The sequence below is a fragment of the Lampetra fluviatilis genome, unplaced genomic scaffold (genome assembly GCF_964198595.1).
Source record: "Lampetra fluviatilis unplaced genomic scaffold, kcLamFluv1.1 SCAFFOLD_245, whole genome shotgun sequence".
Taxonomy (NCBI): domain Eukaryota; kingdom Metazoa; phylum Chordata; class Hyperoartia; order Petromyzontiformes; family Petromyzontidae; genus Lampetra; species Lampetra fluviatilis.
In genome coordinates, this window is record NW_027621754.1 from 105,839 (window position 1) to 125,000 (window position 19,162).

General features: G+C 56.2%; 1 protein-coding gene across 1 annotated transcript in view; it reads left to right on the forward strand.

Annotated features, from left to right (window-relative positions):
• The window catches only part of LOC144955658 (rootletin-like), a gene marked incomplete at its 3' end in the record, with an annotated part of 29,337 nt that extends 14,270 nt beyond the window's left edge, over positions 1 to 15,067 (forward strand). Inside the window, exons 2-3 of the mRNA XM_078885819.1 lie at positions 3,722 to 3,914; positions 14,922 to 15,067. Of these exons, the coding sequence (XP_078741945.1) occupies positions 3,722 to 3,914; positions 14,922 to 15,067 (339 nt within the window). The remainder of the gene's footprint in view (positions 1 to 3,721; positions 3,915 to 14,921) is intronic.
• Between the last annotated feature and the right edge of the window lie 4,095 nt (positions 15,068 to 19,162).

Here is a 19,162-nt window from a genome sequence, read left to right on the forward strand (position 1 = left end):
CAGTGGTTAGCGCACTGTGTGTGGGGGGAGTGGTGGTGCAGTGGTTAGCGCACTGTGTGTGTGGGGAGTGGTGGTGCAGTGGTTAGCGCACTGTGTGTGGGGGGAGTGGTGGTGCAGTGGTTAGCGCACTGTGTGTGGGGGGAGTGGTGGTGCAGTGGTTAGCGCACTGTGTGTGGGGGGAGTGGTGGTGCAGTGGTTAGCGCACTGTGTGTGTGGGGAGTGGTGGTGCAGTGGTTAGCGCACTGTGTGTGTGGGGAGTGGTGGTGCAGTGGTTAGCGCACTGTGTGTGGGGGGAGTGGTGGTGCAGTGGTTAGCGCACTGTGTGTGTGTGTGTGTGGGGAGTGGTGGTGCAGTGGTTAGCGCACTGTGTGTGTGTGTGTGGGGAGTGGTGGTGCAGTGGTTAGCGCACTGTGTGTGTGGGGAGCGGTGGTGCAGTGGTTAGCGCACTGTGTGTGTGAATGGGGAGCGGTGGTGCAGTGGTTAGCGCACTGTGTGTGTGGGGGGAGCGGTGGTGCAGTGGTTAGCGCACTGTGTGTGTGTGTGGAGTGGTGGTGCAGTGGTTAGCGCACTGTGTGTGTGGGGGGAGCGGTGGTGCAGTTGTTAGCGCACTGTGTGTGTGTGCGGGGAGTGGTGGTGCAGTGGTTAGCGCACTGTGTGTGGGGGGAGCGGTGGTGCACTGATGATGATGACGATGATGATGATGACACTGATGATGATGACGATGACACTGATGATGATGATGACACTGGCGATGACATTGATGATGACACTGATGATGATGATGACGATGATGTCACTGATGATGACACTGATGATGATGATGACACTGACGATGATGATGACACTGACGATGACACTGACGATGATGATGATGATGACACTGATGATGATGATGATGACACTGATGATGATGATGATGACACTGACGATGATGACGACGATGACACTGATGATGACACTGATGATGATGATGACACTGATGATGATGACACTGATGATGATGATGACACTGACGATGATGATGATGACACTGATGATGATGACACTGATGATGACACTGATGATGATGACACTGATGATGATGATGACACTGATGATGACACTGATGATGATGATGACACTGACGATGATGATGATGACACTGACGATGACACTGATGATGATGATGATGACACTGACGATGATGATGATGACACTGACGGTGACACTGACGATGATGATGATGATGATGACACTGATGATGACACTGATGATGACACTGATGATGACGACGATGACACTGATGATGACACTGATGATGACACTGATGACAATGCCACTGACGATGACACTGACGATGACACTGATGATGATGATGATGACACTGATGATGACACTGATGATGACACTGATGATGATGACGACGATGACACTGATGATGACACTGATGATGATGATGATGACACTGATGATGACACTGATGATGACACTGATGACGATGACACTGACGATGACACTGATGATGATGATGATGACACTGATGATGACACTGATGATGACACTGATGACGATGACACTGACGATGACACTGATGATGATGATGATGACACTGATGATGATGATGACACTGATGACGATGACACTGACGATGACACTGATGATGATGATGACACTGATGATGATGATGACACTGATGATGATGATGATGATGACACTGATGATGACACTGATGATGACACTGATGATGACGACGATGACACTGATGATGACACTGATGATGACACTGATGATGACACTGATGATGATGACACTGATGATGATGACACTGATGATGATGATGACACTGATGATGATGATGATGACACTGATGATGACACTGATGATGACGACGATGACACTGATGATGACACTGATGATGACACTGATGATGACGACGATGACACTGATGATGACACTGATGATGACACTGATGATGACACTGATGATGACACTGATGATGACGACGATGACACTGATGATGACACTGATGATGACACTGATGATGACACTGATGATGATGACACTGATGATGATGACACTGATGATGATGATGATGACACTGATGATGATGATGACACTGATGATGACACTGATGATGACGACGATGACACTGATGATGACACTGATGATGATGACACTGATGATGATGACACTGATGATGATGATGATGACACTGATGATGATGACACTGATGATGACACTGATGATGACACTGATGATGACACTGATGATGACGACGATGACACTGATGATGACACTGATGATGATGATGATGACACTGATGATGACACTGATGATGACACTGATGATGATGATGATGACACTGATGATGACACTGATGATGACGACGATGACACTGATGATGACACTGATGATGACACTGATGATGATGATGATGACACTGATGATGACACTGATGATGACACTGATGATGACGACGATGACACTGATGATGACACTGATGATGACACTGATGATGACGATGATGACACTGATGATGACACTGATGATGACGACGATGACACTGATGATGACACTGATGATGACACTGATGATGACACTGATGATGATGACGATGACACTGATGATGACACTGATGATGACACTGATGATGATGACGATGACACTGATGATGACACTGATGATGACGACGATGACACTGATGATGACACTGATGATGACACTGATGATGACACTGATGATGATGATGATGACACTGATGATGACACTGATGATGACGACGATGACACTGATGATGACACTGATGATGACACTGATGATGACACTGATGATGACACTGATGATGACACTGACACTGATGATGACACTGATGATGACACTGATGATGACACTGATGATGACACTGATGATGACACTGATGATGATGATGACACTGACGATGACACTGATGATGACACTGATGATGATGATGATGACGATGATGTCACTGATGATGATGACGATGACACTGATGATGACACTGATGATGATGATGATGACACTGACGATGACACTGATGATGACACTGATGATGACGATGATGATGATACTGATGATGACACTGATGATGATGATGACACTGATGATGATGATGATGACACTAATGATACACTGATGATGACACTGATGATGATGATGATGATGACACTGATGATGACACTGATGATGACACTGATGATGTCACTGATGATGACACTAACGATGACACTGATGATGACACTGATGATGACACTGATGATGATGATGACACTGATGATGATGATGATGACACTGATGATGACACTGATGATGACACTGATGATGACACTGATGATGATGATGACACTGATGATGATGATGATGACACTGATGATGACACTGATGATGACACTGATGATGACACTGATGATGATGATGACACTGATGATGATGACGATGACACTGATGATGACACTGACGATGATGACACTGATGATGACACTGACGATGATGATGATGACACTGCCGACGATGACACTGACGATGATGACACTGATGATGACACTGACGATGATGATGACACTGCCGACGATGACACTGACGATGATGACACTGATGATGACACTGACGATGATGACACTGATGATGACACTGACGATGATGACACTGATGATGACACTGACGATGATGACACTGATGATGATGATGATGACACTGCCGACGATGACACCGCTGCTGTTTTCAGCGGCTGGAGGACACGGTGTTGAACCCGGAACTCGACGACGAGGCAAAGTCCCTGCGGATTGGCACCATCACCGGCACCAGCGTCACCGGGACCAGCGCCGACATCACCGGCAACGGCAACGGCAACACCTCCCTCATCCCGGCGCGGATTCGGGAGATCGTGACCCGGCATCTCCAGCAGGAGGTTGCAGACGGTAAACGCCCGACATACACTCAGTCACTCAGTCTGTCACTCACTCAGTCACTCATACACTCACTCAGTCACTCACTCAGTCATACACTTACTCAGTCACTCACTCACTCAGTCACTTAGTCACTCACTCATACACTCACTCATACACTCACTCATACACTCACTCATACACTCACTCAGTCACTCAGTCATTCATTCACTCACTCACTCACTCAGTCACTCATACACTCACTCAGTCATACACTCACTCACTCACTTATACACTCACTCACTCATACACTCACTCACTCAGTCATACACTCACTCAGTCACTCATACACTCACTCACTCAGTCATACATTCACTCACTCATACACTCACTCACTCATACACTCACTCACTCACACACTCAGTCACTCACTCAGTCATACACTTACTCACTCATACACTCACTCACTCACTCATACACTCACTCAGTCACTCACTCAGTCACTCACTCACTCAGTCATACACTCACTCATACACTCACTCACTCATACACTCACTCATACACTCACTCACTCAGTCATACACTCATACACTCACTCATATACTCAGTCACTCATACACTCACTCACTCAGTCATACACTCACTCACTCATACACTCACTCACTCATACACTCACTCACTCACTCATACACTCACTCACTCATACGCTCACTCATACACACACTCACTCATACACTCAGTCATACACTCACTCACTCATACACTCACACACTCATACACTCACTCATACACTCACTCACTCATACACTCACTCATACACTCACTCACTCATACACTCACTCAGTCATACACTCACTCATACACACACTCATACACACACTCATACACACACTCACTCACTCATACACTCACTCATACACTCACTCACTCATACACTCACTCAGTCATACACTCACTCATACACACACTCATACACACACTCATACACACACTCACTCATACACTCACTCACTCATACACTCACTCACTCATACACTCACTCACTCATACACTCACTCACTCATACACTCATACACTCACTCACACATACACTCACTCACTCATACACTCACTCATACACTCACTCATACACTCACTCACTCACTCATACACACACTCAGTCACTCACTCATACACTCACTCATATACTCACTCATACACTCACTCATACACTCACTCACTCATACACTCACTCACTCATACACTCACTCATACACTCACTCATACACTCACTCACTCATACACTCACACACTCATACACTCACTCATACACTCACTCATACACTCACTCACTCATACACTCACACACTCATACACTCACTCATACACACACTCACTCATACACTCAGTCATACACTCATACACTCACTCATACACTCACTCACTCACTCATACACTCACTCACTCACTTACACACTCACTCATACACTCACTCACTCATACACTCACACACTCATACACTCACTCATACACACACTCACTCATACACTCTGTCATACACTTATACACTCATTCATACACTCACTCACTCATACATACACTCATTCCACGACCCTTGACCCCAGTTCCCATCACTTCCCCGACCCTTGACCCCAGTTCCCATCCCTCCCATGACCCTTGACCCCAGTTCCCATCCCTCCCATGACCCTTGACCCCAGTTCCCATCCCTCCCATGACCCCAGTTCCCATCCCTTCCACGACCCTCGACCCCAGTTCCCATCCCTCCCATGACCCTTGACCCCAGTTCCCATCCCTCCCATGACCCTTGACCCCAGTTCCCATCCCTCCCATGACCCTTGACCCCAGTTCCCATCCCTCCCATGACCCCAGTTCCCATCCCTTCCACGACCCTCGACCCCAGTTCCCATCCCTCCCACGACCCTTGACCCAATTCTCATCCCTCCCATGACCCTTGACCCCAGTTCCCATGCCTTCCACGACCCTTGACCCTGTTCTTCCCCTTGGGTGGGTACACCCGCTATTGCTACGCCTGGCAGCCAGTAGGCGCAGCTACACTACAATAGTAACAGTGAAAGAAACACGCTAACAACACACTAACAACACACTAACAACACACTAACAACACGCTAACAGCACACTTATGTGAACCCCACCCACCCACACAGCCATCTTGAACCCCACCCACCCACACGGCCATCTTGAACCCCACCCACCCACACAGCCGTCTTGAACCCCACCCACCCACACGGCCATCTTGAACCCCACCCACCCACACGGCCGTCGTGAACCCCACCCACCCACACGGTCATCTTGAACCCCACCCACCCACACGGCCGTCTTGAACTCCACCCACCCACACGGTCGTCTTGAACCCCACCCACCCACACGGTCATCTTGAACCCCACCCACCCACACGGCCGTCTTGAACTCCACCCACCCACACGACCATCTTGAACCCCACCCACCCACACAGCCGTCTTGAACCCCACCCACCCACACGGCCATCTTGAACCCCACCCACCCACACGGCCATCGTGAACCCCACCCACCCACACGGCCGTCTTGAACCCCACCCACCCACACGGCCATCTTGAACCCCACCCACCCACACGGCCATCTTGAACCCCACCCACCCACACAGCCGTCTTGAACCCCACCCACCCACACGGCCATCTTGAACCCCACCCACCCACACGGCCATCTTGAACCCCACCCACCCACACAGCCGTCTTGAACCCCACCCACCCACACGGCCATCTTGAACCCCACCCACCCACACGGCCATCTTGAACCCCACCCACCCACACGGCCATCGTGAACCCCACCCACCCACACAGCCGTCTTGAACCCCACCCACCCACACGGCCATCTTGAACCCCACCCACCCACACGGCCATCTTGAACCCCACCCACCCACACAGCCGTCTTGAACCCCACCCACCCACACGGCCATCTTGAACCCCACCCACCCACACGGCCATCTTGAACCCCACCCACCCACACAGCCGTCTTGAACCCCACCCACCCACACGGCCATCTTGAACCCCACCCACCCACACGGCCATCTTGAACCCCACCCACCCACACGGCCATCGTGAACCCCACCCACCCACACAGCCGTCTTGAACCCCACCCACACGGCCATATTGAACCCCACCCACCCACACGGCCATCGTGAACCCCACCCACCCACACGGCCATATTGAACCCCACCCACCCACACGGCCATCGTGAACCCCACCCACCCACACGGCCATCGTGAACCCCACCCACCCACACAGCCGTCTTGAACCCCACCCACACGGCCATATTGAACCCCACCCACCCACACGGCCATCGTGAACCCCACCCACCCACACGGCCATATTGAACCCCACCCACCCACACGGCCATCGTGAACCCCACCCACCCACACGGCCATCGTGAACCCCACCCACCCACACGGCCATATTGAACCCCACCCACCCACACGGCCATCGTGAACCCCACCCACCCACACAGCCGTCTTGAACCCCACCCACCCACACGGCCATCTTGAACCCCACCCACCCACACGGCCATCTTGAACCCCACCCACCCACACGGCCATATTGAACCCCACCCACCCACACGGCCATCGTGAACCCCACCCACCCACACAGCCGTCTTGAACCCCACCCACACGGCCATATTGAACCCCACCCACCCACACGGCCATCGTGAACCCCACCCACCCACACGGCCATATTGAACCCCACCCACCCACACGGCCATCTTGAACCCCACCCACCCACACGGCCATCTTGAACCCCACCCACCCACACGGCCATCGTGAACCCCACCCACCCACACAGCCGTCTTGAACCCCACCCACACGGCCATATTGAACCCCACCCACCCACACGGCCATCGTGAACCCCACCCACCCACACGGCCATATTGAACCCCACCCACCCACACGGCCATCTTGAACCCCACCCACCCACACGGCCATATTGAACCCCACCCACCCACACGGCCATCGTGAACCCCACCCACCCACACAGCCGTCTTGAACCCCACCCACACGGCCATATTGAACCCCACCCACCCACACGGCCATCGTGAACCCCACCCACCCACACGGCCATATTGAACCCCACCCACCCACACGGCCATCTTGAACCCCACCCACCCACACGGCCATCTTGAACCCCACCCACCCACACGGCCATCGTGAACCCCACCCACCCACACAGCCGTCTTGAACCCCACCCACACGGCCATATTGAACCCCACCCACCCACACGGCCATCGTGAACCCCACCCACCCACACGGCCATATTGAACCCCACCCACCCACACGGCCATCGTGAACCCCACCCACCCACACGGCCATCGTGAACCCCACCCACCCACACGGCCATATTGAACCCCACCCACCCACACGGCCATCGTGAACCCCACCCACCCACACGGCCATCGTGAACCCCACCCACCCACACAGCCGTCTTGAACCCCACCCACCCACACGGCCATATTGAACCCCACCCACCCACACGGCCATCGTGAACCCCACCCACCCACACGGCCATCGTGAACCCCACCCACACGGCCATCTTGAACCCCACCCACCCACACGGCCACCGTGAACCCCACCCACCCACACGGCCATCGTGAACCCCACCCACACGGCCATCTTGAACCCCACCCACCCACACGGCCACCGTGAACCCCACCCACCCACACGGCCACCGTGAACCCCACCCACCCACACGGCCGTCGTGAACCCCACCCACCCACATGGCCATCTTGAACCTCACTGACCCGGCCATCTTGAACCCCACCCACCCACACGGCCGTCGTGAACCCCACCCACCCACCCACACGACCACCGTGAACCCCACCCACACGACCATCTTGAACCCCACCCACCCACACGACCATCTTGAACCCCACCCACCCACACGGCCATCTTGAACCCCACCCACCCACACGGCCACCGTGAACCCCACCCACCCACACGACCATCTTGAACCCCACCCACCCACACGACCATCTTGAACCCCACCCACCCACACGGCCACCGTGAACCCCACCCACCCACACGGCCACCGTGAACCCCACCCACCCACACGACCATCTTGAACCCCACCCACCCACACGGCCACCGTGAACCCCACCCACCCACACGGCCGTCGTGAACCCCACCCACCCACATGGCCATCTTGAACCTCACTGACCCGGCCATCTTGAACCCCACCCACCCACACGGCCGTCGTGAACCCCACCCACCCATACGACCATCTTGAACCCCACCCACCCACACGACCATCTTGAACCCCACCCACCCACACGGCCACCGTGAACCCCACCCACCCACACGACCATCTTGAACCCCACCCACCCACACGGCCACCGTGAACCCCACCCACCCACACGGCCGTCGTGAACCCCACCCACCCACATGGCCATCTTGAACCTCACTGACCCGGCCATCTTGAACCCCACCCACCCACACGGCCGTCGTGAACCCCACCCACCCATACGACCACCGTGAACCCCACCCACACGACCATCTTGAACCCCACCCACCCACACGACCATCTTGAACCCCACCCACCCACACGGCCATCTTGAACCCCACCCACCCACACGGCCACCGTGAACCCCACCCACCCACACGGCCATCTAGAACCCCACTCACCCACACGCCCATCTTGAACTCCACCCACCCACACGGCCATCGTGAACCCCACCCACCCACACGGCCATCCTGAACCCCACCCACCCACACGGCCATCGTGAACCCCACCCACATGGCCATCTTGAACCCCACCCACACGGCCGTCGTGAACCCCACCCACACGGCCATCTTGAACCCCACCCACACGGCCATCGTGAACCCCACCCACCCACACGGCCATCTTGAACCCCACCCACCCACACGACCATCTTGAACCCCACCCACCCACACGACCATCTTGAACCCCACCCACCCACACGACCATCTTGAACCCCACCCACCCACACGGCCGTCGTGAACCCCACCCACCCACACGGCCACCGTGAACCCCACCCACCCACACGACCATCTTGAACCCCACCCACCCACACGACCATTGTGAACCCCACCCACCCACACGGCCACCGTGAACCCCACCCACCCACACGACCATCTTGAACCCCACCCACCCACACGACCATTGTGAACCCCACCCACCCACACGGCCATCTTGAACCCCACCCACCCACACGGCCACCGTGAACCCCACCCACCCACACGGCCATCGTGAACCCCACCCACCCACACGGCCATCTTGAACCTCACCCACCCACACGGCCATCTTGAACCCCACCCACCCACACGGCCATCTTGAACCCCACCCACCCACACGGCCATCTTGAACCTCACCCACCCACACGGCCATCTTGAACCCCACCCACCCACACGGCCATCTTGAACCCCACCCACCCACACGGCCATCTTGAACCCCACCCACCCACATGGCCATCGTGAACCCCACCCACCCACACAGCCGTCTTGAACCCCACCCACACGGCCATCTTGAACCCCACCCACCCACACGGCCATCTTGAACCCCACCCACCCACACGGCCATCTTGAACCTCACCCACCCACACGGCCATCTTGAACCCCACCCACCCAGACGGCCATCTTGAACCTCACTGACCCGGCCATCTTGAACCCCACCCACCCACACGGCCATCTTGAACCTCACTGACCCGGCCATCTTGAACCCCACCCACCCACACGGCCATCTTGAACCCCACCCACTCACACGGCCATCTTGAACCCCACCCACCCACACGACCATTGTGAACCCCACCCACCCACACGGCCATCTTGAACCCCACCCACCCACACGGCCACCGTGAACCCCACCCACCCACACGGCCATCTTGAACCCCACCCACCCACACGGCCATCGTGAACCCCACCCACCCACACGGCCATCTAGAACCCCACTCACCCACACGCCCATCTTGAACTCCACCCACCCACACGGCCATCGTGAACCCCACCCACCCACACGGCCATCGTGAACCCCACCCACCCACACGCCCATCTTGAACCCCACCCACCCACACGCCCATCTTGAACTCCACCCACCCACACGGCCATCGTGAACCCCACCCACCCACACGGCCATCGTGAACCCCACCCACATGGCCATCTTGAACCCCACCCACACGGCCGTCGTGAACCCCACCCACACGGCCATCTTGAACCCCACCCACCCACACGCCCATCTTGAACTCCACCCACCCACACGGCCATCCTGAACCCCACCCACCCACACGACCATCGTGAACCCCACCCACATGGCCATCTTGAACCCCACCCACACGGCCGTCGTGAACCCCACCCACACGGCCATCTTGAACCCCACCCACCCACACGGCCATCGTGAACCCCACCCACCCACACGGCCATCTTGAACCCCACCCACCCACACGGCCGTCGTGAACCCCACCCACCCACACGGCCATCTTGAACCCCACCCACCCACACGGCCATCCTGAACCTCACCCACCCACACGGCCATCGTGAACCCCACCCACCCACACGGCCATCTTGAACCCCACCCACCCACACGGCCACCGTGAACCCCACCCACCCACACGGCCATCTTGAACCCCACCCACCCACACGGCCACCGTGAACCCCACCCACCCACACGGCCATCTTGAACCCCACCCACCCACACGGCCATCTTGAACCCCACCCACCCACACGGTCATCGTGAACCCCACCCACACGGCCATCGTGAACCTCACTGACCCGGCCATCGTGAACCCCACCCACCCACACGGCCATCGTGAACCCCACCCACCCACACGACCATCTTGAACCCCACCCACCCACACGGCCACCGTGAACCCCACCCACCCACACGGCCGTCGTGAACCCCACCCACCCACACGGCCACCGTGAACCCCACCCACCCACACGGCCATCTTGAACCCCACCCACACGGCCGTCGTGAACCCCACCCACCCACACGGCCGTCGTGAACCCCACCCACCCACACGGCCACCGTGAACCCCACCCACCCACACGGCCGTCTTGAACCCCACCCACCCACACGGCCGTCGTGAACCCCACCCACCCACACGGTCATCGTGAACCCCACCCACCCACACGGCCATCGTGAACTCCACCCACCCACAGGGCCATCTTGAACCCCACCCACTCACACGGTCATCGTGAACCCCACCCACCCACACGGCCATCGTGAACCCCACCCACCCACAGGGCCATCTTGAACCCCACCCACTCACACGGTCATCGTGAACCCCACCCACCCACACGGCCATCGTGAACTCCACCCACCCGGCCATCGTGAACCCACTCACCGACCCGGCCACCGTGAACCCCACCCACCCACAGGGCCATCTTGAACCCCACCCACCCACACGGTCATCGTGAACCCCACCCACCCACGCGGCCATCGTGAACCCCACCCACCCACACGGCCGTCGTGAACCCCACCCACACGGCCATCTTGAACCCCACCCACCCACACGGCCATCTTGAACCCCACCCACCCACGCGGCTACCGTGAACCCCACCCACCCACACGGCCATCTTGAATCCCACCCACCCACACGGCCACCGTGAACCCCACCCACCCACACGGCCATCTTGAACCCCACCCACCCACACGGCCATCTTGAACCCCACCCACCCACACGGCCACCGTGAACCCCACCCACTCACCCACACGGCCAACTTGAACCCCACCCACACGGCCATCTTGAATCCCACCCACACGGCCATCGTGAACCCCACCCACCCACACGGCCATCTTGAACCCCACCCACCCACACGGCCATCTTGAACCCCACCCACCCACACGGCCATCTTGAACCCCACCCACCAACACGGCCATCTTGGACCCCACCCACTCACACGGCCATCTTGGACCCCACCCACCCACACGGCCATCTTGAACCTCACCCACCCACACGGCCATCTTGAACCTCACCCACCCACACGGCCATCTTGGACCCCACCCACCCACACGGCCATCTTGGACCCCACCCACTCACACGGCCATCTTGGACCCCACCCACCCACACGCCCATCTTGAACTCCACCCACCCACACGGCCATCCTGAACCCCACCCACCCACACGACCATCGTGAACCCCACCCACATGGCCATCTTGAACCCCACCCACACGGCCGTCGTGAACCCCACCCACACGGCCATCTTGAACCCCACCCACCCACACGGCCATCGTGAACCCCACCCACCCACACGGCCATCTTGAACCCCACCCACCCACACGGCCGTCGTGAACCCCACCCACCCACACGGCCATCTTGAACCCCACCCACCCACACGGCCATCCTGAACCTCACCCACCCACACGGCCATCGTGAACCCCACCCACCCACACGGCCATCTTGAACCCCACCCACCCACACGGCCACCGTGAACCCCACCCACCCACACGGCCATCTTGAACCCCACCCACCCACACGGCCACCGTGAACCCCACCCACCCACACGGCCATCTTGAACCCCACCCACCCACACGGCCATCTTGAACCCCACCCACCCACACGGTCATCGTGAACCCCACCCACACGGCCATCGTGAACCTCACTGACCCGGCCATCGTGAACCCCACCCACCCACACGGCCATCGTGAACCCCACCCACCCACACGACCATCTTGAACCCCACCCACCCACACGGCCACCGTGAACCCCACCCACCCACACGGCCGTCGTGAACCCCACCCACCCACACGGCCACCGTGAACCCCACCCACCCACACGGCCATCTTGAACCCCACCCACACGGCCGTCGTGAACCCCACCCACCCACACGGCCGTCGTGAACCCCACCCACCCACACGGCCACCGTGAACCCCACCCACCCACACGGCCATCTTGAACCCCACCCACCCACACGGCCGTCGTGAACCCCACCCACCCACACGGTCATCGTGAACCCCACCCACCCACACGGCCATCGTGAACTCCACCCACCCACACGGCCATCTTGAACCCCACCCACTCACACGGTCATCGTGAACCCCACCCACCCACACGGCCATCGTGAACCCCACCCACCCACAGGGCCATCTTGAACCCCACCCACTCACACGGTCATCGTGAACCCCACCCACCCACACGGCCATCGTGAACTCCACCCACCCGGCCATCGTGAACCCACTCACCGACCCGGCCACCGTGAACCCCACCCACCCACAGGGCCATCTTGAACCCCACCCACCCACACGGTCATCGTGAACCCCACCCACCCACGCGGCCATCGTGAACCCCACCCACCCACACGGCCGTCGTGAACCCCACCCACACGGCCATCTTGAACCCCACCCACCCACACGGCCATCTTGAACCCCACCCACCCACGCGGCTACCGTGAACCCCACCCACCCACACGGCCATCTTGAATCCCACCCACCCACACGGCCACCGTGAACCCCACCCACCCACACGGCCATCTTGAACCCCACCCACCCACACGGCCATCTTGAACCCCACCCACCCACACGGCCACCGTGAACCCCACCCACTCACCCACACGGCCAACTTGAACCCCACCCACACGGCCATCTTGAATCCCACCCACACGGCCATCGTGAACCCCACCCACCCACACGGCCATCTTGAACCCCACCCACCCACACGGCCATCTTGAACCCCACCCACCCACACGGCCATCTTGAACCCCACCCACCAACACGGCCATCTTGGACCCCACCCACTCACACGGCCATCTTGGACCCCACCCACCCACACGGCCATCTTGAACCTCACCCACCCACACGGCCATCTTGAACCTCACCCACCCACACGGCCATCTTGGACCCCACCCACCCACACGGCCATCTTGGACCCCACCCACTCACACGGCCATCTTGGACCCCACCCACCCACACGGCCATCTTGAACCTCACCCAACCACACGGCCATCTTGGACCTCACCCACCCACACGGCCATCTTGGACCCCACCCACCCACACGGCCATCTTGAACCTCACTGACCCGGCCATCGTGAATCTTTGTCCGCGCAGCTCCGGCCAGCATGGCGTCTCTGCTGTCCGTCCAAGAGGAGAATCGGCTCCTGCAGAAGGAGCTGTCCCGCATGGAGGACCAACTGTCGCAGTGCCACGCTGACCGTGACACGCTGGCCATCAAGTACAACGCACTGAGCGAGCGGGTGAGTCTACTACTACCACTACCACTGCTGCTGCTGCCGCTACTACTGCTGCTACTACTACACTACTACCACTACTACCACCCACTACTACACTACTGCTACCACTACTACTACTACACCACTACTACTACTACACTACTACTATTACTACTACTACACTACTACTACCACTACTACCACTGCTGCTGCTACAACTGCTACACTACTACTGCTACCACTACTGCTACTACCACTACTACTACTACACTACTACTACTACTACCACTACTACTACTACCACTACTACTACCACTACTACCACTACTACCACTACTACCACTACTGCTACTACCACTACTACTACTACACTACTACTACTACCACTACTACCACTACTACCACTACTACTACTACCACTACTACCACTACTACCACTACTACTACACTACTACACTACCACACTACCACTACTGCTACTACACCAGTACTATTACTACCACTACTATTACTACCACTACTACTACACGACTACCACTACCACTGCTGCTGCTACTACTGCTACACTACTACTGCTACCACTACTGCTACTACACTACTACTACTACACTACTACTACACTACTACTACTGCACTACTACTACACTACTACTACACTACTACTACTACACTACTACTACTACTACACTACTACTACTACACTACTACTACTACCACTACACTACTACTACTGCACTACTACTACTACCACTACTACCACTACTACTACACTACTACTACTACACTACTACTACTACACTACTACTACTACCACTACTACCACTACTACTACACTACTACTACTGCACTACTACTACTACACTACTACTACTACACTACTACTACTACCACTACTACTACTACTACACTACTACTACTACTACCACTACTACTACTACCACTACTACCACTACTACTACTACCACTACTACACTACTACTACCACTACTACACTACTACTACCACTATTACCACTACTACCACTACTACTATCCACTACCACCCACCACTACCATCCAGTCTCACACACACAAAGACAAAGATCCCCCGTGTAGCCAGCAACAGACTACAGGGGAAAGTGCTGTTAGTAGCAGCGCTGCCTATGAAGGCTACCGGCACTGTGGCACACACAGAGGGGGTGGGTGGCCAGCACCACCACGCCCGGCCGCCTTTGTCTCCCCAGTGGCGATGTTTAGTACACACCGCACCACCAGATACTCATTTGAGGCTGAGCCGACCTAGGGGAGGATGCCCAGGACCGGTTCAGGTGGCCGTGAGCGGGAATCGAACTTGGGTTGCTGCTGGGTTTGTAGCGCTCCCCACACACACAGACAGATACACACTCATACGCACACTCACTCACTCACACACTCACACACTCATACTCACACTCATACACTCACTCACTCATGCACTCACTCACTCATACACTCACTCACTCATACAGACAGTCACTCATACACTCACTCACTCATACACTCACGCACTCATACACTCACTCACACACACACTCACTCATACACTCACTCATACACTCACTCACTCATACAGACAGTCACTCATACACTCACTCACACACTCACTCATACACTCACTCACTCATACACTCACGCACTCATACACTCACTCACACACACACTCACTCATACACTCACTCATACACTCACTCACTCATACAGACAGTCACTCATACACTCACTCACACACTCACTCATACACTCACTCATACACTCACTCACTCATACACTCACTCACTCATACACTCACTCATACACACACACACTCACTCATACACACACTCACTCATACAGACAGTCACTCATACACTCACTCACTCATACACTCACTCACTCATACACTCACTCACTCATACACTCACTCATACACACACTCACTCATACACTCACTCACTCATACACTCACTCACTCATACACTCACTCACTCACTCACACTCACTCACTCACACTCACTCACTCATACACTCACTCATACACTCACTCATACACACACACACACATACACACACACATACACATATACACACAACAACAACAACAACCGCCATTCGCCACTAAGTGGCGGTGACGTCACCACGACGCTTGTGCCAGGTCATGTGCACCTTGAGGCCACGTGAAGTGTCGAACGCCCGCTGGCAGGAGGTCACGGGGCAGACCCAGGTGCCATGGGTCGACTGACCGAGATGACCGAGATGACTGGCTGATGCACCACCTGTGCCCCCTACTGTACCAACTTGCTGTGCTTTAGCCACCCGGCGCTCCGCTCGTTGTTGTGAGCGTCGCTCCTCCGCCCTCCGTTGTTGTTGGAGGGCGACTGCCTCCAACTGCCCAGTAGCGTCCTTCACGAGCCTCCTCCACTGAGGCCAATCTTGACACCGCTGGTACCAGTCATCGGCAAGTCCACTCAGCTCCACGTCCTCCTGTACCACATCACTCCATCTCTTCTCTAGCCCGTGCCGCGCCCGTTTAGCCCCCTCGATCCGGCCGAACAAAAGCTGTTTAGGCATGCGGTGGCTGGGCATGCGGGCTACATGACCCAGCCAACGCAGCCTTGCCTGCCGGAGGAGCTCACTGATGGGACTTTGCCCAGATCTTTCAAGGACTTGTGAGCTCCTCACACAATCCAGCCTGGTTAAACCCAGGATGGATCGTAGGCAAGCCAGCCTAAATGTTTTCAACTGGCGAAGATGCTCCACTAGGGGGGTCCACGTTTCGCAAGCGTAGAGAAGGGAGGGAATGACCGTGGCCGAGAAGACCTGAAGCTTCGTGCGGAGCGACAGACCAGGTAGCTTCCACACAGCGTTACGCAACCGATGAAAAGATATTGCCGCTCGACTGATTCGGAGTGAGACCTCTGATGTTAAACTGGAGCCGGTCATGAGCACACTGCCCAGGTATGGGAAACTCTCCACTCTCTCCACAACTGCCCCATCACCAATTGGGAGTTGTGGGGGTGGAGTGTCCGATGGTACAAAATACCTAGGCAGGTGCTTAGTTTTGGTGGGGCTGATGGTAAGGCCCCACCTCTTAGTGGCACGCTCCAATCTCAGCAGCAGCGTCTCCAACTCCTCTTCTGAATGAGCAGCTATTACCAAATCATCGGCATACATAACGTGGTTGACCAATAGGGAGCCATCCCTTGATCGCACCCGGGCGTCAATCATCCTCCCATTATATCTGTACCAAATGGAAATTCCCCCGGTACAGCTATTGAAGGCTTCACGAACTACGCAGTCGAAATAGATGTTAAATAATGTGGGAGGCAGAGGACATCCCTGTCGCACCCGAAGGTGTACAGGGAATGGCTCTGACTCCCGGCCACGTAGTTTTACCCGGGCCCGCTCACCATCATGAAGGTCCTTAATGATCGTGAGCAGAGGGTCAGGGACTCCGAAAGCACGAAGAACAACCCAGAGCCCAGTCCTACTGATGGTATCATAGGCCTTGACCAGGTCAATAAAGCAGAGATGTAGGTCTTTTTGGAATTCCCTACACCTCTGCTGTAGCAGACGGACAGAAAATATGGCATCTGTGCAGGACCGCCCTTTCCTGAAACCGCATTGGGGCTCCGCAAGCCTCTCCTCAGCGTGCCTAGCAAGGCGATGTTGAATAATCCTTGCCAGGACCTTACCCGGCACACTGAGGAGTGAGATGCCCCTGTAGTTGTTACAGTCGGTACGGTCCCCCTTCTTAAAGAGGGGGACCACCAGGGCATCCTTCCAATCCTGCGGAACCCGTCCAGTGGTCCAGACTGTTGTTATGATGTCATATAGGGCAGTCTGTGCACAAACGCCACCCTCCCTCAGCATTTCGCTTGGGAGATCATCTCTGCCCGGTGCCTTCCCTGGTCTCAGACTCCGGATCGCCCTCAGTACTTCCTCAACAGATGGCACCTCAGCCAGCCACTCACAGGGGGTGACCTCTTCCAATATTTGAGGCACCGCAGCCTCAGCAGGGTTATCCCCACTTTGTGCCTTCAATTAACCACCACTAAACTACGGATATACACACACACATACACACACACACATACACACACACACATACACACACACACATACA